This window comes from Nicotiana attenuata, chromosome 8, assembly GCF_001879085.1.
Source record: "Nicotiana attenuata strain UT chromosome 8, NIATTr2, whole genome shotgun sequence".
NCBI lineage: Eukaryota > Viridiplantae > Streptophyta > Magnoliopsida > Solanales > Solanaceae > Nicotiana > Nicotiana attenuata.
In genome coordinates, this window is record NC_031996.1 from 8,812,426 (window position 1) to 8,831,698 (window position 19,273).

The 19,273-nt window shown below is 35.9% G+C and overlaps 2 protein-coding genes across 5 annotated transcripts; both read left to right on the top strand.

Moving 5' to 3' along the window:
* LOC109230865 (26S proteasome non-ATPase regulatory subunit 2 homolog A-like) lies at nt 1,081-13,598 on the top strand. Its single transcript, XM_019396324.1, has 26 exons — nt 1,081-1,187; nt 1,287-1,430; nt 2,500-2,600; nt 4,613-4,733; nt 4,810-4,869; nt 4,975-5,042; nt 5,351-5,393; nt 6,167-6,232; nt 6,407-6,445; nt 6,523-6,605; nt 7,573-7,687; nt 7,812-7,886; nt 8,315-8,473; nt 9,370-9,477; nt 9,597-9,701; nt 9,782-9,922; nt 10,001-10,105; nt 10,327-10,548; nt 10,718-10,831; nt 10,913-11,128; nt 11,304-11,363; nt 11,438-11,551; nt 11,646-11,731; nt 12,100-12,208; nt 12,363-12,541; nt 13,019-13,598. Exons 2-26 carry the CDS (start codon nt 1,299-1,301, stop codon nt 13,092-13,094), a joined length of 2,697 nt encoding a protein of 898 aa, XP_019251869.1. The 5' UTR covers nt 1,081-1,187; nt 1,287-1,298; the 3' UTR covers nt 13,095-13,598.
* On the top strand, nt 15,581-19,099 carry LOC109230866 (protein NUCLEAR FUSION DEFECTIVE 6, chloroplastic/mitochondrial). 4 transcript variants are annotated; one of them, XR_002068718.1, is made up of 4 exons: nt 15,583-15,899; nt 16,685-16,806; nt 17,753-17,812; nt 18,703-19,099. XR_002068718.1 is itself a non-coding variant. In XM_019396326.1 (3 exons), exons 1-3 carry the CDS (start codon nt 15,748-15,750, stop codon nt 18,252-18,254), a joined length of 288 nt encoding a protein of 95 aa, XP_019251871.1. In that variant the 5' UTR covers nt 15,581-15,747; the 3' UTR covers nt 18,255-18,550. The 4 variants fall into 4 exon arrangements, 2 of the variants coding, with proteins under 2 accessions (XP_019251871.1, XP_019251870.1); XR_002068719.1 differs by lacking the exon at nt 18,703-19,099 and adding an exon at nt 18,241-18,550; XM_019396326.1 differs by lacking the exons at nt 17,753-17,812; nt 18,703-19,099 and adding an exon at nt 18,241-18,550 and having other exon boundaries at nt 15,581-15,899.

Genomic DNA, 19,273 nt, shown 5'->3' on the forward strand with positions numbered 1-19,273 from the left:
AAGTGTCAAGTATGTACAATGTGGTGCCAAAATCCTCTATTTATAGGAATATATAGAGGTATACAAAAGAATGTCATAAACATGACATTAAACATTTGAGATCATGGAGGAAGATCATGGGGTGGTTATAGAGGTGTGGGAGTTACAACTATAATGGTGAGAAGTAGTGGGAGTTATCTACATAATGGAGAAGAGTAGTGGGAGTAACTTCTTTAGGAGTTATAGACACCCACTAATATAATTATAATATTTCATAACAACATAAATATTTAGTTGTGAACTCATACTAAGACGAATTATAAGTTTCGTGACAAATTCACAACTCATAAACTTCAATTCTTGCTTTGCCTCTACTCTTAAATTCTCATCTGCGTGTTAAACTTTGGTGGGAGTCGATTTACTCTTTGAATTATTTAAAAATTGAATAAATACCCCTTAGCTACTAGATAACCAAGTTTTATATAGAGTGGTGTAAGACACTCATTTGACACATATATTCCACTATTTACTTTTTATCACCAATTTTTTATTTTTTTTAACCACATACAACTTCTTGAAATCTCCAACGAGATAGCCATTGAAAAACAATGGCACATTAAGCAACTTTTTGCCAAAATGGAGATAAGACGATTGGCCATAGATTTTGGGTATATTTTTAAATTTTTTTAACACTCTTTGTTCATGAACATGATCAGTTTTTTAATTTTCTTTTTAAGTTCCCAAAAATTGGTTTAGGATAGTTTTTGGTTGAAATTTTTTCTTTCACTCACAAAACTTCAAGTTTTTTCAAATAAAATATATGTCCAAATACAACTTATAACTTTCAAAAATTATTTTTTAACATAATTTTAAAAGCTCTTTTTACAAATTTCAACCATATCTATGTGCAAACACTAGCTTAATCTTCTCCTTTTCATCTCAAGCTCCTAGGAGAGTAAAACACTAGTATAGTCCTTGCAAAGTTTAGTGTGCAATTTGATAATTCGGGATAAGTTGAGGGTTATTATGTATTATCGACCAAGAAAAGCTAACTTATTTTAGTTTATTTTTTTCTCGGAATTTTTATTAAAATTCATTTATTAAAACCCAGAGATTAAATAGAAAAACCTTTGCTTGGTGAAAAGGAAAAGCTTTAGCACTTAAAAGAAAAAAAGAAGCTTTGGTTTTTCCATATTTAGGGCTTAAGCGTAAGATTTTTCCTGTTTGTTCTCATTTTAGTACTTGAACAGCTAGCTACTCATATCTTTGTGTAATCCAGTGTTCTTCTCGATCAATTTACTTACTAGGGTTTTAGCAAAATGTCGAAAACTCCGGATCCGAACAGTACCGGTACTAGCGCCGGCGCCGGAAAACATACCGGAGAAGAGGCGACGGTGAAGGTTCCCTCAAAGGATCCAAAGAAGAAGGATGACAAGAAAGACGAAGATCTAGTGAGTATCAATTAAGATTAGTCCGATTAAAATTATTACATTAATATTTCTATACAAGTTTGAAAAGTCATTACTCATTCAGTTATTTTAAGAAGAGAAAAAGGAAATAGGAAAAAAGGATAAGAAAATTTTAAGTTGCTTTTAATTAATGCGTTATTTTTCATGTCTTATTTTGCATACTATTTGATGAGTCTAGCAGTTTGATATTATTTTCCAACCATTGTCTAAGCAGTTTAATTATATAAATGGCGATGTTAGAATCCTGTACGTAGTTTTAGTAATATAAAATTTTCAAAAAATTTGAGGAACAATACAACAAAAACCTGAGGCAGATTCAGCATGTGAACTTCATGGCTTCTACCTTCAAACTTCCTTCTGCCTGATCTTTGGTGACAGAGTTACTCGGTATCTGTGCTGGTGGAATGTAGTAGGTACCTGATGGAATAGTCGAGGTTTAAAAAAAGTTCTTAGGATTTAACTCACAATACCTTTGAATTATTGGTTGAGAATCTAATATTTGTTGAAAGTTTTGTGGGGTTTCACACACACACACACACACATACATATATATACATTCTTTTGTAAAAAATACTGGGTTCCATTGAAGCCGTAGCTCAAAAGCTACACTCACCACTGACAACAACAACGCCTCAATCCCAACTAGCTTGGGATTGGCTGTATGAATTTTCAATATCATAATTGTTTTGTTTGGGTCTATAATAATTCAATACTCCGTACTTAAAAGAGTATATATTTCTAGGGGTTGTATAATATATTTTAGTGGTTATATCTCTAATATACTAATGAATCTTCAAATGAGCTTAGTCTTCTAGTTGGTATCACCTATAAGGAGCAATGTTTTAGACAAATAAACTCTAAATCCAGATGCTTTTCGGACGGATGGAGTGATATTTTCTTACTTTAAGATAGTCATGTTAATTCAATAGAATGAGGGATAAGCAAAATTGGTTTAAACAAACTCCAATATCTTACATAGCTGGCTCTTTGTTGTCACTTTTAGCTTATGTATCTTTGCTTCTTATTTATTGTTTTATGTTATTGGGTTTAGTCGGAGGAGGATTTGGCTTTGAAGCAGCAATTGGAACTATATGTGGAGAGAGTCCAGGATGCAGATCCTGGACTTCAGAAGGTTGCCCTGGAGAGCATGAGGTTTTTCTTCCCTTTGTATCTTATTAAAATTTCATTTAATACACTTGAATGCATAGTTGATAGCGACCTGCATTTGTTTTTTTTGATAATGGTAGCAAGATATCGGCCTGCATTTTTTGTTCACTTCTAATGGACTGATGTAATATAGTCAAGAGTTTATTGGCATAAGAGGTGTGTTTATGAAGCTATTTTGTAGCATAGAATCTCAGGATTATTGTGGATTTCAGTTATGTTAGAAGTTCTACAGATCTTAATTGTATTTGAAGGAACTCTTGGGACAGCAGTCATCTTGCATGAATGAGGGAACTGACTGTTAAGACTTCCATTTAGTTCTTTAATGTGCTTTCTTTGCAAGAGTGGTAATAGCCGGTGAAGAGGGTCCCACAGTGTTGTTGTTTAGGAATCCCCAATGAAATGTGCCAAGTACACCTACAATTAGAACATGCATGTCATCAGTACACAATCATAATCATGAGAACTTTTTTTGCTAGAGCGGTAGTGCGTAGTAGCAGGTGGAAGATGGTCCCTTGTCCCTTTTTCTTATGAATCTCTAGGATATGCACCAAGTACACCTACAATTAGAACAAGTGTGTCATTAGTACATGATCATAAATACAAGAGCTGCAACTTTTCTTTGACAGTCTGTATAAAACATTTCTAGCTAGCAAATGGACGGGTCATATCAGATATCGGCAGGTTGAAAATGGGTTAGACAAAAACGGGTAAATTATCCGATCCCCCCATATTTCACACGGATAAAAATAAGTTGAGTGATGGATAATAGGTTACACAGGTATCCGTATTATCCAGCACCAGTTTCAGCAAACATAGTCCAGTTCCAACATATAGAAAAAACTGCTAATCCTTTCAAGAGAAACAGTACACACTAAGGGCAATACTGATGGAAAGAAGTTCAGACTGACTAAATTTAATCTTCAATTCTTTAAAGATAAGTTAGAAGGAAGTACCATCAAATTTCTTCAAGGAGCTCAATCACCTAAGCAGCAAAAAAACCTTATTTTGATATCTGTACTTTTATAAGAAAATTATGCATATTTTATGACTGAAAAAAGATTTTTAAATGAAACTCAAAATCCTTCAAAAGCACTAATGTTGCAGACGCATTGGGTTAAATTATTTTTTCAGGGGCAATTGTCATCTTCTCATGCCTTAAGGTGCTCGTGGTTTTTGCTCAGAAAGTAATAAACTACCTCCTTAAAAAAGAAAAAAGAAAAAAAAGTTACTGAAGTGTTGTGAAGGATGTCAGAAACTTCGACATTTGATTGGCAACAACGTAACAAAGCCTTTCTTGGGCCATAAAACGGCAGCAGAGGCAGTGAAGAACTTTCTAGTCTTTGACGAGTTTGACTGGTTGGGGGATTCTGAAACCCATTTTTTACCCATCAAATATCCTTTTTTTTCAGATGATCCGTATTTGACCTGGTTTAAATCAATTATCCAACCCATTTTTAATTGGGTGGATCGAGTGGATACTTGAATATTAATCCAAAATGCTAGCATTAAAAACATTACTGGATGTGAACTTACCGTCAATGGTCCACTGGGTATCTGAACGATTGCCGTTCTTAAATTCAGCCTATGAGACATAGTTCACTTGTGCATATTTGGGTGTCGTATTTTGGAAAATACTGTTTTCTTTCCTTCTATCACACAGTTGAAATTGAGATGGAGACTAGGAAGATAGACTTTTATGATATATAGTCAATATATTCACAAAATAATGTATAGTCAATCTATCTATTAAACAAAAAAATTAATGCGTAGTCAGTATACTGTATCATTATGTAATTTTTGAAAATCATAATGCTTAGTCATCATGGTATTTCAATAATAGAAGGTCCATTAGTTAAGTTGTGTAAAATGCTATAAGAGGAATGTCATGACAATTTAAGATTTTCAATATCCAGAAGTTGTTGATGATGTTTACAGTAAGTGGAGAAAAGTAAACTAGGATGTTATCTTTTTGCTTACTCATCTTTTCTTTGTTGCAGGCAGGAAATTCGTACTGCTACAAGCTCCATGACGTCGGTCCCAAAACCACTAAAGTTCTTGCGTCCCCATTATGGAACACTAAAGGGATTTTATGAGAATATGCCGGATTCTGATTTGAAGGTATTGACTTCTCCACGCACTTCTCTGATGAAATTTGAATATACCAATTCACATGTTTTAACTTCACTGCATGCAGAAACTTCTGGCAGATATACTGTCTGTTCTGGCTTTGACAATGTCTGCTGAAGGAGAAAGGGTATGTTCTATTTATTCTTTGATATGCTATTTATTCTGTTCTTACGAGCTTAAGCATCTTCATGAGCTATAATGGGGTATTGTTAATTTTCTTTGGTTCTTACAGGAGAGCTTGAAGTATAGACTGTTGGGATCTGAAGGTGACATTGGTTCCTGGGGACATGAATATGTTAGGTTAGCATATGTTTCCTTGTACTTCAGCTATGCTAAAATATGTAGTAAATTGTACCAATGCTGCTGCAGACTGTAATGCAGTTGTAATTAGTATCTGATGTGCATGAAAATGGATTTTTGATGGCATTTAATTGCAGTGATAAAATATTAGTTGTTTTAGATATTACTTGATGTGTATGAGACTACATGCTATCATATCCAATTTCTGCATTATTCATTTTCACCTAAAATCTGGCCCAAAAAAAAAGTCAATTTCCTCCTGTATTTGTATTTGGATATTGCTGGTTAATGCTGACTGTTTGTGACAGGAACTTGGCAGGAGAAATTGGACAAGAGTATGCAAAACGGCAGGTTGGTATTTCTTCATTTCGAGGTTCTCGTAAAGTGTGAGTAGAATGTAGCTGTTCACTGTTCATGAGGTAGTGCTGTTTATTGAGGAATTTCTTGTCTCTAGTCTAATATTTTTTATTTTCTGGATCACCGCTACTTGCCACTCTATCTCATCCAATTTATTTGACACTCTTTCCATTTTGGGATGTTTCAAAATGTTTGACACCATTTTAATTCACAACTTTTAAGAATTTAAATTCATTAAACTATTCACACTTTAACTTTGATTTGAGTTTGCTCTCTCTGTGATCACCATTTTTATATTCTCTCCATCATCACTAATTATATGAGCCGAATTAACATCTTATTTTGGATGAAGTATGAGTCAAATTGAATCTTAAGTCCGTGCCAATCAAATACCATTATATAGAATGAAACAGAGGGAGTATTATATTTACTATTTTTTGGATAAAGTAAGAAATTTCATTAAAAGAAAGGGCAAATAACGAGCCTGTATACAAAGAGTATTTACTTTTGTATCTAATGCTTTTACTTTGTTTTCATTATCTGCACATGTTTATATATAGATTTCCTTGGAGGTAGGTATTTTTTTAACATTGTGCCTTGGCCTAATCCCCCCCTTATTTTTTTTTTTTTTTTGGGAATTTGGGTTAAGAAAAAAGAGTTCATGCCTTGAGACATGCATTTTTACTTTTAAATCATGCTATAATTCTGACGTGAATCAGTTGTCATTGGCTTCCTTATATTCAAGCCCTCTCTATGTATTATTTCAGAGTGAAGAGGCCCCAATTGACGATCTTATGGAGCTTGTGCAACAAATTGTTTCTTTCAACATGAAGGTATCATTATTCATCTATGACTATATGTTGTCTATTGTGACAAGTTGAAGGATAGAATGTAGGAGGTTGCTACTATACACCGTGCTCCTATGCAGATGCATAGATCTCTCTGTATTTATCTTCTCTTTTTCTTCTCTCTGAATGTTTCCATTGATATTTTATTTTGCAATGCAGCATAATGCCGAACCTGACGCTGTCGATCTATTAATCGAGGTACTGTTTCTTTCCGGTATACTATGCATCATTTTAGAGTATGCACATCAGTGAGAAATATCTTTGCATAATTTTAGGTTGAAGACCTTGATCTCTTGGTGGAGCATGTGGATAGCAGCAATTGTAAAAGGACATGTGCCTACCTTACCAGTTTTGCAAAGTAAGTCGTATCTGGGCATGGTTGTGGTTATTCCCTTTTGAATATCTGAATCCCTTGGATTTTTCTTGTTTGGAATTTGTTCCGGAGGAAATTTTGTACGCCAGTCTATATGCTTCTCTCTTCTTTTATTCCTCTGCCTTATCTGTGGTTTCTTTTGAAACCAGAATCTTTGATCTTAACTTCAGCTCATGAGTTATGACTAACAGGTTAAATAACAAATTCTGATATCGTGCTTCTCAAGTATTATTCATTTATCACTAAGCTAATGTAAACCCAGAGAGGTTTATATACTCCTTGTGAGCATCTTGAACATGCATATATGTGATCTTATTTGTTGTTGCATTTTTGAGGTAGCAGATTCGTAGATGTAAACTTGAAAAATTAGGAAATTCCCTGTTCCCAGGCAAGAGCTTTCTTGATTTTCTATGTAAGGTTGTTTTCTTGCTCGTGTACCATAGGAGACTAGCTCTTTTCTATGCCGATCCAATGTCAAAGCGTCTACAGAGTTTCCAAAAACATTGCAATTGGAAGTGAGTTCATTCAGGAATTAGTGCATGATATCTATTAATTATAGTTGGTTGGCTGTGTTTGAATTTTCTTTTAAAGGCATATCCTCTGAATAGACATGAGATACCTTTCCTCGTACCCCTTAAAAGCCAATCTTCTAATAATAGATAGTGCTGTGGATGTGAAATTTGAATTAATACTTTGTGCTGTCTGATTAATAGTGTATGCTGTTTCCAAGTCTTGCTTGAGCTACTGAGAGTTTCAAACTCCTTTTCCCCCTCTAAGCTCAATTTATTATTGTGTACCATGTAGTAGAAGGCAAGCTAAAGTGCTTGTGCCTTGTAAAATACTGGAATGATTCTTTCTTTTGTCATCGTCTGTCTGTCTCAATCTTTCTTCCATCTGATTTTCTCTGTCTATGACCTCTGCTTCAGCACTCATGTCTTTTGCTGTCTTACAGATACCTTCCTGGACCTGATGACATGTTGGTTCTTGATATTGCATACACTATATACATGAAATTTCAGGAGTATCCGCTAGCAATTGTGACTGCTTTAGCCCTAGACAACATGCAGGTCTGCACTGCTTGCTATTACTAGCTAATTTGAAGTATTTCTGTCAGACACTAGTTGATCATTTGATTGTAAAATTTTAAATCTGAGTTCTTGTAATTGTTTTGGTTTGCGTCTTTCCTTGCAGTCTATAAAGCAAGTTTTTACGTCATGCGATGATCTTCTACTGAAGAAGCAGTTCTGTTACATCCTTGCTCGCCATGTAAGTTCTCCATTGTGTGTGCTATTTTGATTTATCAGAAAATACCAGCATGTAGAAAAATTCAATTTTTCTTCCTGTTTCTTCTTTTTGGTTAGGGGGTGAAGAATACCTCTAATTCAGATTTTGATCTTTGAGGTCTTATAGCAGTGCTTTTCCTGCGCTACTGTTCTATGAGATATTGTTGGTGAAATGATCAATGCACTACTTATCAGAGAATGATTAAGTGAACTATCACTCCATTATTTCTTTTATTTCCCTGTAATCGCTCTTGTGCCTTGTATTCCTTGCCAGGTATATGGCTTCTCAGGTCTGTAGAGCAGATAAAACAAAAAAATGTTGAGTTATTTACAGGCGGCTTTATGGCTTGTCAACTTAGTTTTATGTTAGTAATAGATCCAAAATACTAATTTGACGATTTTGAATCGCAGGGTCAAACGTTTGACCTTGATGAAGAGATGTGTGCGGGTGATGAAGAGAGAGAAGGATTGCAGGAAATTATTAACAATACGAAATTAAGTGAAGGCTATCTTGCACTTGCTCGTGATATTGAGGTCATGGAACCCAAAACCCCTGATGACATATACAAGGTTAACTTTCTAATTAAACCTCCTTCTTACCATGCTTGATTTGCATATACTGTTGCATTTGTTCGATATCCTATGTTGCTCGGACTCTCCGAAAATGTGGCCAGATACGTGTCGGATCCTCCAAAAGTAGTGCATTTTTGAAGGATCCGACACGGGTGCGGCTACATTTTGGAGAGTCCGCGCAACATAGTCGATATCCCGTATTTGAAGTGATTGACCTGACATTGTGCTAGAGGTATATGTTACTGGCCCTGTCTCCTGCTTTTTTGTCCTGCAAGAATAGTATCTCATGTCATTCTTGCATTGTTTTTCCAGCATCCAGTTTCAGTTTAGTTACTTCCTCCGTTTCAATTTAGATTAGGTGCTTTCCTTATTAGTCCGTTCCGAAAAGAATGACACATTTTTATATTTGGAAACAATTTAACTTTAAACTTTTCATTTTATCCATTTTACTCTTAATGAGAAGCTTTTATAGCCACATAAATATCATGGCCCTGCAAAGCTTTTAGCCCTTAAGCTTTTAGGACCACAAGTTTCAAAAGTCTTTCTTTTTCTTTCTTAAACTCCATGCCGAGTCAAACTACCTCATCTAAATTGAAATGGAGGGAGTATTAATTATCGGTCAATATGCTCATTTCTTTTAAATTTATCTTTTTTTCCCTTTATTTCATCTCTTTTTCCCATCCTTTCTCATATTCTAAGTAATTTTGGGAGTAGTTTGCCTCAGTTTTCTTTTGCCCTTCCAAAGAGAGATAAAAAACAACCACTTAACCAATTCGGTCATTTATGAAGACACTTCATCCGGAGAGATTTATCTTTATGTTTATTAGTTATTATCACAAAGAAAAAGCTTTTGTGTAAAATATCACTAATCACTTCTTGTTTCGATTTGTTAGCCACATTTGCTTGATGGCCGAGCTAGTGCGGGAGCAAGTGTCGACTCGGCTAGACAAAATTTGGCTGCTACATTTGTCAATGCATTTGTCAATGCTGGTTTTGGTCAGGTAAAATGAGTTATGTTGTATTTTTCAAATACGATATAATCATAGATATATGATTGTATTTTTGTAGCTTGTTATGTATCTGGCTACTGTAAATAACTCTAATTTTGTTTTTGCTGCAGGATAAGTTGATGACGGTACCATCAGAGGCCACAAGTGGTGGTTCCTCCACAAGCTGGCTTTTCAAAAATAAAGAACATGGCAAGGCTAGTGCTGCAGCTAGTCTGGTATATAGTTTTACTAATTCATTCGACTCTCCTTGTTGATTACCTATCAGCAGCTATTAATTGTTCTTTCCCATATTTAGGGGATGATCCTGCTTTGGGATGTTGATTCTGGGCTTGCACAACTTGATAAATATTTTCATAGTACTGATACCCATGTCATTGCTGGTGCACTATTAGGAGTTGGAATTGTAAACTGTGGCATCAAGAATGATTGTGATCCAGTAAGCTTCCTCTGATGTTTGTACTAATTCTTGCTGCAAATTTTCATATCCTGAGATTTCACTCTATTCTTTGTGCAGGCATTGGCACTTCTTGCTGAATATGTAGACAAAGATGATCCTTCAATTAGAATAGGTGCTATAATGGGCCTGGGTCTTGCTTATGCAGGTGCTCAGAATGAGCAGGTAAAGTTCCTATGTTTTTCTTTTTGGATTTGGCTAGACAAGATTCAAGAATAAACTTTCAGCGTATTTGTTACCATTCTCAAAAAAAAAAAAAGAATAAACTTTCAGCGCTGTCCTTTAGTCTTTCCATTTGCTTACAAAATTCTACCTTGTTTTTGGAACTCTAGAAGATCAGTTTGGATATAGAGGAATATTACAATTGAGTGCTCGCTGTTTTTCAGATCAGAAGTATATTGACTCCCATACTTGGAGATAATAAGGCGTCCCTTGATGTCATTGCATTCGCTGCAATATCATTGGGCTTGGTGTACGTGGGTTCATGTAATGAAGAGATTGCCCAGGCAATCATATTTGCATTGATGGAGCGAAGCGAGTCAGAATTGGGGGAGCCCCTTGCCCGTCTCTTGCCTCTGGGTCTTGGTCTTTTATACCTTGGGAAGCAGGTACCTGAAAAAAAGTTACAGGCCTTGGTTTTTGTAGAGACTGAAGAAAATCTGTGCAGACTAGCATTTTGTATCACTATAGTCTAGATTTTCAGATTCATCAATATTCATTCAACTCTGTTGGATTGTATTCTTTTTTGATTTGGTATCCCTCTATCATGTCCTATAGGAAAGTGTCGAAGCTACAGCTGAAGTTTCGAAAACTTTCCACGAGAAGATCAGAAAGCATTGTGATATGACCCTGCTTTCTTGTGCCTATGCTGGGACAGGCAACGTACTCAAGGTAATACAAGTTTCTTCTCCTTTCACTTCCAACTGATTCTGGTTAGGATAAGTGCAATTGCTGACTGTTATTTTATTCTAGGTCCAACACTTTCTTGGTCAATGCGCTCAACATCTTGAAAAGGGTGAAACCTATCAGGGACCAGCTGTCCTTGGTATTGCAATGGTAGCAATGTCTGAAGAATTGGGGCTTGAAATGACAATACGCTCCCTAGAACATCTTTTGCAGTATGGAGAGCAAAATATTAGAAGAGCAGTTCCATTGGCTCTTGCGCTCCTCTGCATATCAAATCCAAAGGTATGATTTTCAGAAGTATCCATACCATTGACTTCTATTTCCATACTTTTCTTTTACTTCCTTTGGTTGTGTTAATTTTCTGGTTTTACCTCTTTTATTGACTAGTCGTGGCAGGCCTGTTTTTCCTTTTCTTCTGCTTGTATCTCTTGGTAACATATTGTGCTGACTTGGATAGGTCAATGTCATGGACACACTGAGCAGGCTTAGTCATGATTCAGACAGTGAAGTAGCAATGGTAATTTTGGATGACTATAGTTATTTGTGTGGCTATTAGATTGTTGAATCTGAAAACTTCTCTAAATTCTACAGGCTGCTATCATTTCGTTGGGATTGATAGGTGCCGGAACAAACAATGCTCGAATAGCTGGCATGCTGCGTAACCTGTCCAGTTACTATTACAAAGAAGCCAACCTTCTTTTCTGTGTAAGAAATAAAAAATTATCATTTTTCTCTGGTGACTAGTCCATAGTTGTGTTTACTAACCCCCTTACTCTAATCATTGGCATCTGCTACTTAGGTGCGAATCGCCCAAGGTCTTGTCCATTTGGGAAAGGGCTTGATAACTCTTTCACCATATCATTCTGAACGATTTTTGTTATCTCCGTAAGTTTTCTCTTCTATTATAAAGCATTCTTCTCCAAAATATTTTGTCTCAGAAGAAGCATTTACTTATGTAAATCCCTTAGAGGCTCATTTTACTAACTGATATTTTTGAGTTGAAATCTATGTCTTTTACCTAGTTAATAAGGGTTTTCTGAAAGAGGATCAAGTGAATATTTGCAGATAAACAGAGAACTGCCGTTAAAGGATCTGTTATATCCTTGTTTCTTTTGAAGTGTTTGGCAGATTTGTTATCTTAAACCTCCTATCAAAATTGACATGTATAATTGAACCGGTGCTTCATGAGCTAGCCGTTTTGATCCTTCAAACACTCAATCTGTTGTTGCCTCTTAAATTTTGAACTGTTCCAGGACTGCACTGGCTGGACTCGTAACTCTGCTGCACGTATGTCTTGATATGAAGGCCATTATCTTGGGGAAATACCACTATGTGCTTTATTTTCTGACACTGGCGATGCAGGTTTGCTATCTGTTGAACTAGCCTTTCCCTCCCTCTACTTTGGTCCTTTTTGGTGGCTGTTGGTTGGTTTCTCTTCTCTGTGTTTTAGAGCCCCCCTCCTGCGGCCGCCCTTTTGTTTTCTTTAATCATTCATACGTTTGCTTCTTCTTTGCAGCCAAGGATGCTGATGACTGTGGATGAGAATTTAAAACCCTTGTCAGTGCCTGTCCGAGTTGGCCAAGCTGTTGATGTTATCGGTCAGGCGGGTCGACCGAAGACGATTACGGGGTTTCAAACACACTCAACCCCAGTTCTCCTTGCTGCTGGGGATCGAGCTGAGCTTGCTACAGAAAAGTATTGTCCTCCCCCCTTGAACTTGCTAATTGTATTGCATGGTTGTTGATCCATTTTTTCACTATTTTTCTTTAAGGGAAAAGTGCACCTTTGTCTCTTAATTATTTGACAATCTTTTTTTTTTACCATAATTTTTGGCTATGAACATTTGATCTTACCAAACTAGATACTACTAGTCTTACCACTAGAGTCATGCCAATCTGATCAATTTTTATCAGATGAACATGCAGCTGTGATATGCTATTTTTAGTGGCTTAGTATAGTATTTTTCCTTATATATTCGGTGGCAATTTCTAAACCTGTATTGCTTACTTTAAAAGTACTAATACAAGCTCCACTTAGCATAGACATATGCTATTATGCTCTATCGAATGTCATGAGTCCCAAAATTGGAACCTCAGTAACTGAGGGAACACAAACACACTTTTCCCGTCAGTATAACTAGTCCCATCTACTCACATTTTCTTGTTAATGCAGGTACATTCCAATCTCGCCCATTCTTGAAGGCTTTGTCATCTTGAAAGAGAATCCCGAGTATAGGGATGACCACTAGTCATGGTATGAAATGAGTTCACTAGAAGATCTAATTGGGCCAGGATACTTGTTCATGAGATGAATGTCTGGGGACGATGATGAAGACGAAGACGCATTTATTTAGCTCAGGTTGCTTGCTTCAAGGTTAGTCCATGTGCTGAGATCGTCGTGGCAATGAGGCTACCGGATCTACCTTTACATAGAAATGTACGAAAGAAGAGAATTGAGTACTGGATTGTTGCAAGATTCTAATTTGTTCTCCCTTTATAGTCTAAAAGGAAAGCAAAATGACTCCTATCGGATAGTCATGAGTTTTTAGAGGTATAACATTGGCCAAATCTTACTATATGAAGGGGCTTAGCTAGCCCAAGAAAATATTTTTTACTAGCATATTTGTACCTGTTATATCCTGCCCTCTTGTCCCCTTGTTAACAGCCACTGGTCTTCACTGAAATTGAAGTGCAGATCCTATACTTTGCTTTAGATATGATTTTCTTTGGCACATACCTCTTATTTCATTGGAAACTTAGCCTTGCATGCTGCCTTTCGTTTTGGATAGTATTCTTACAATTTGTTATTTATGGAGTTGAAGTTTCCTTTCTTAAACCAAAGAGTTACTCTTATCTTTTTTAGTTGGACTTTCTTATCAGTTTTTGGAAGTTATGGGGTTAATTATTACTCTGGCATTGTTGATTGCGAAATTTATATTATACTGAATTGTTTGGAGCAACTGGAAGGGGAACTTTGACGTAAATGTTGTCATGTGACCAAGAGGTCACAGGTTCGAGCTGTGGAAACAGCTTCTTGCAGAAATGCAGGGCTACGTACAATAGACCCCTGTGGTCCGGCTCTTCCATGGGACCCCACACATAGTGGGAGCTTAGTGTATTGGGCTGTCCTTTTTTTGTTTTTTTTGTTTTTTGTTTTTGTTTGGAGCAACTGGAAAAGGGGGATGGGGGTGGGGGTGGGGTTATTTAGAACATTGGGTTTATGTGGGGTATTTGCATCTATACCCGGTTTTTGGGTCATGTTTTAACTTGTGCCCGCTTTGCAAAATAAATTGCAACCGTATCCACTTTTTCGCGTAACTTATACGGGGCTGAAGTAGGAAAGGCAATCACGCAAAACTTCAGCATTCTAGTAAGACGGGACTGAAGTAGTAAGTGTGCTGAAGTTTTTGTTTGTAGTTGCTGAACTTAAGCATAGTAGCTGAAGTTTTGTTCGCTATTTGCTGAAGTTTTTGTTTGTAATTGCTGAAGTTTTTGTTTTTGTAACTGGCAAACCGGATTCTGAACTGAAAAACTGAAGCTTTCTTGTTTTGTAACTGGCGAAGTTTTTTGTTTTTGTAACTGGCGAAGTTCAGCTCTAGAGCTGAAGTTTTTGTTTTGTAACTGGCGAAGAGCTGAAGTTTTTGTTTTTGTAACTGGCGAGCTCAGCTCTAGAGCTAAACTTTTTGTTTTTGTAATTGTAACTGGCGAAGTTTTTGTTTTTGTAACTGGCGAACATCAGCTCTAGAGCTGAAATTTTTGTTTTGTAACTGTTGAACTTCAGCTCTAGAGCTGAAGTTTTTGCTATTTATTACTATGAATCCACAATAATCTTCAAAGCGAGAATCACATCGTATGGCAATCCACGACGATTTTCAAAGTGTGAATTCACATCGCATAGCAATCTAAGTCCTTGTGAAATCAAACAGCTAGTATTCTTGCCAAATTACTTGTCGCGTTTGAGTTTTTAGTACTTACTATTAAAAGGAATTCTGAGTAATAGTAAGAAATATTTATTTAAAAGAGATAGCTGAAGAATAAACTTCGTCAAGAATATCTCCACAGCCCATGTCAATTACTGGAACATTTTCACAATCAGCAACTTCAGAAAGGAGTGGCCTATCGGATTGAGGGCGGATATAACTTTGAGGAGGAGAATGAGGAGGAGAAAGGGGGCTGAAGTTGTTTAAAAAGTGGGTACAAGTTAAAACTTTTAAAAAAAATGGGTATAGGTTAAATGAGAGCGACCAAATAGAGCGCCCCGTGCAATTTTTACGTTTATGTTGTATTACAAATATCATTTTAATTATGTGTCCGTTTTACGGGATATCGGTATTAATGAAACATGAAAGTTAATGTCATTTTTTCCCATTCAAATTGTACATTGTAATTGGTCATAGGAGGTAATTTTATAAAGAAAGTCTTTACTTTTTGGCTTAAGATTGGAGTCTATATATACATATATATATACAAATTTATACACTTTTCGGTTACCAAATGTAAATAGTTTCTGACGCGAGCTAAAAGTGGTAATACCCGATAATGAAATCGGAAACAATTATTTTCTCAAATTGTTTCAATTTTGTCGCCCTTTATCATGAACGGAACTCTTGCATAAAATAGATACACTACATTTGTTTAAATTTTCGAAAATAAAAGATCAAGGATTTCTTCAATTTTTTACTATAATTTAAAATTATTTATTAAAGCTCCCTAAAAAGATAAGGGCAGCCATAAAACTTTTTTCTAACGCGGGATAAAATTAGACAAAAATATTTAACAAAATTCATAATTGCTCAATTTGAACTAGTAGAGAGTCAAGGGATTTTCCATGCCTAAAACCCTCTGATTTCATCACAACTTCTCCATTTCCTCCATACATTTCCAAGCAGTTCTACGTATCGGATGGCCACCGCCGCCGCATCGGCCGCCGCCAGGTCCGTTTTCCGGTCACCATCTGTCCGCAATTCCGCTTCCAAAATAGCATCCGAATCGAAAACTGCTCCTTCATCTTTTCGCGCAGCTTCTAGAAGTGCTCTCTCCAATCGTATCTTCAGGTAACATCTGCCCATCTATAGAAAAAAATATATATTGATAGCCACGTAGGTGAATCCAGGATTTAAACGCAGTGAGCACACCACTTAATTTTTATATGTATAGTTCTAAAAGCTCTCTTTGAATTTTCTATTGAGTTTTAACTTTTATTCCTTTTGTTTCAATTTGTATGATGATGATTGGCTAGACGTAGAATTTAAAATATTTATTTTGATCTGTGTATTATAATTTTTGCATCTCAAAATAGAAAGAGTGTCATATAAATTGTGTAGAATTTAAAATATTTATTTTGATCTGTGTATTATAATTTTTACATCTCAAAATAGAAAGAGTGTCATATAAATTGTAACAAAGGAAGTATATAGTAATTTTGTAAAAGTTATTTACACAATCAGGTTGTGGTAACTGCATATAATATGGATTGACAACTTGCTAAATTACCGATGGTGTAATTATTTACATTTTTCGTTTGTAACTAACAGTCTTGTATTGATAACCAATGAAGTAATTACAAAGCCATAGCTAAGCTATCTCAGCTTGCTATGCAAACTAAAACTCAATTTACAATCATCAGAGAATTAAAAAAAACAAATCTATGCCTAAAACATGAGCTGTTAAACTTGAGAATTATTTACATTGTCAATGTGTATAAGTTAAACCATAGCTTGAGTTCGAGATAGTGGCGGCACATGTATCTACTGCTTATATGTTGGATCCGCCTCTGGATAGCTAGTGTTATATGCACATAGATTTGTCAGTGTGACTTAGAAATATTATGTATATGAAGGTGTCCGGCTGAGATGAGCGCTTGTGTGGAGTCACTGCAACCATACCACACAGCCACTGCTTCGGCCTTGATGACTTCCATGCTGACTGTCTCAATGCACAGTTACGGTTGGCTATCAGAAGGTATCTTCACTCTATTGACTATTTCCTAATACATTTGTTTACGGTGTGCTGGATTCTGTTATCAACAATTATGTGACTATTGCGACCTTAACCTTATTGATTTAATTGGCCTAAATAAAGCAGACTATCCAATTCATGATTTGTTCTTGTTTAAAGTGTTGCAATTTGTGCTGCGTAAGTTGTAATTTAATTTTAATTCTGGTGGAAATGTTTGACGGCTAATCCATGTTTTGGTGGAGTACAGCTACATGATGGACATAAAAATATTCACTGTTATGTGTAGGAACTAATCCTCCACCCCCACCCCCCTGCCCCGCACTCGCGCGCGCAAACACACACACAAAAAAAAAAATTGGTGGGTTGTCCTACTTTTTGGGGTGGGGAGTGGGGAAGGACACTTTTAGGTAACAATGGTCAACTGTCTATGTAAAGTGGTTTTGAAATGATGAAAATTATAAGAATTTTTGGTTTTTCCTTTCTATTATTTTGATTTTAAGTTGGTGATTGCTGGGTACGGAAGAATGTTGAACAGGGAAGCATCATATAACATTATCTGATGTGTCTCTCTAGTAATGATCTTTAGTTGATGATGTTCAAGGTTAGGATTAGTAGTTTTGAACTGTAATTGCAGGAGAGGGCTATTCGATGGCAGAATCATTCGCATTAGGTAGCTAATTTGAAGCTCTTATCTGGTCCAATTGCTGGTCTTGTTCTTCAACCCAAGCCTCCATTCATGTTCAAGTAGATTTGGAAATTTAAATACCTGCTACTATATATTATTTCGTGGAGCATTGTACTACATATCTCATAAATTTCTCTAGAGCAAGTTTTCGCCATATCATTGTTAATGTAGTTTTCTTTCTCTCTTTCTCTCTTGTCTTCGATTTCCTTCCATACATATAGCAATTATAGGATGTCTAACCAATGGGTTTCATTCTTGATTTAGGTATCTAGCAACACCTATAGGGCCCTCCTTTGATGTCCTTTTCCTTGTTTTAAGATTTTGGTAAGTCAATCAAGTTTTCCTCTTGAATTTCTTGAACATACCTGTGGTGTAATGGAGATCTTCGGCATAATAGCTGTGCTTTAATTGCATCCTTAGGCTTCAAACAAAGATTTCGTGGTTATGAAATTGAGTTTGGCTAAAGTCTTACTTGATCATAAAATTGGAATTGAGTTTGGCTAGTCAGCATGCTCAAAACCTCTTTTACCCTGATAAAGTGGAAAAGTTCCCATATAGAAATTGAATTTCCCAGAAACAGTTCAATAAAATCAAGTGCTAATAGTTTAAGAAAATAACAAGAAGGCAAAATCAAGTAGTATTAATGTCATTGCTGTTTCTCTCATATATTTCAAGAGCAGCCATCACCTATTTAGCTGTTCCTATTTCCTCACTTCAATTAAGTGCTGCATGCTTCGTTCTTCATACTGTAGGCATTGACAACTAGATGAAGGTCAAGCATAGAGGACTGCAAGGGATTTTCCTTATGTTCGGAAGCTTACAAATTTAGAGCACAACTTTAATACATAAAATCCCTTTTGATTACTTTTTCAAGCTTTGTAATAAAGTTTGATTGTTCTGGGAGTATATAATGATTGGACCGTTTGTAGATTTTGCTAATGAATATTGAATTACTCCTAGTTTTTACAATATGCTTGTAGGAGATCCGGCTCCTTTATGCGAATGTAACCTCATAGTTTTTTTCATTATATTAATTAGAAAAGAGTAAGTACTTGCTTGGAATTGAGGCGTAGAAATAGTAGTAGTTGTTAAAATAAGAGTAGCAGTAGCATGTTTATTTTGTTGGCTGCCTTAGTTTTGTTAACTTAAAATGTCTTTGTGGGACTTAAACTTGCTAAAACTGCTGCTTACAAATTTATCTTTTATTCAATCAGCTCAAAATGACGATGTGTGATGATTCTTTTGGGGGAGCTGGAGCAAATATTACCAGTTTGTTCTTCCTAACGACGTGGTGCCAACTGCCATGTAAAGAAGTTATATGAGAGAATAGCCAACTGCCGTGGTATTCTGCATTTCCAAACATTGACGAACTGGATCTTAACCTTTTGGAACACTTGGAGAAAAATATCAATCTTCTTGGAGCTCACTTGATATAGCGACGATATATTTTGTAGATTTTGGAATCATTTTAAACTTTCTATATCATGTTTTTGCTACACTAGGATACTTGAGCTTTTCCTCCCAATAAATACCTGTTTCTCAATCAGTTTGCATCAGTGGTACAGATTTTGTTGAATTATAACTACTTGTCAATAAAAACACACTTAACACTTTTTCCATTACAATTATTAGAACACTGTATAGTATTCAGCTCGTGAATGCAAGTCCAAACTTGTCACCAGACGTTGAAAATGAGGATGGATTTAAATAGGCTTTAATACGTTGAAATTCAAGAAATTAGCAGTTACTTGGATGCCTACATCTCATGATCCACATGGAACTAAT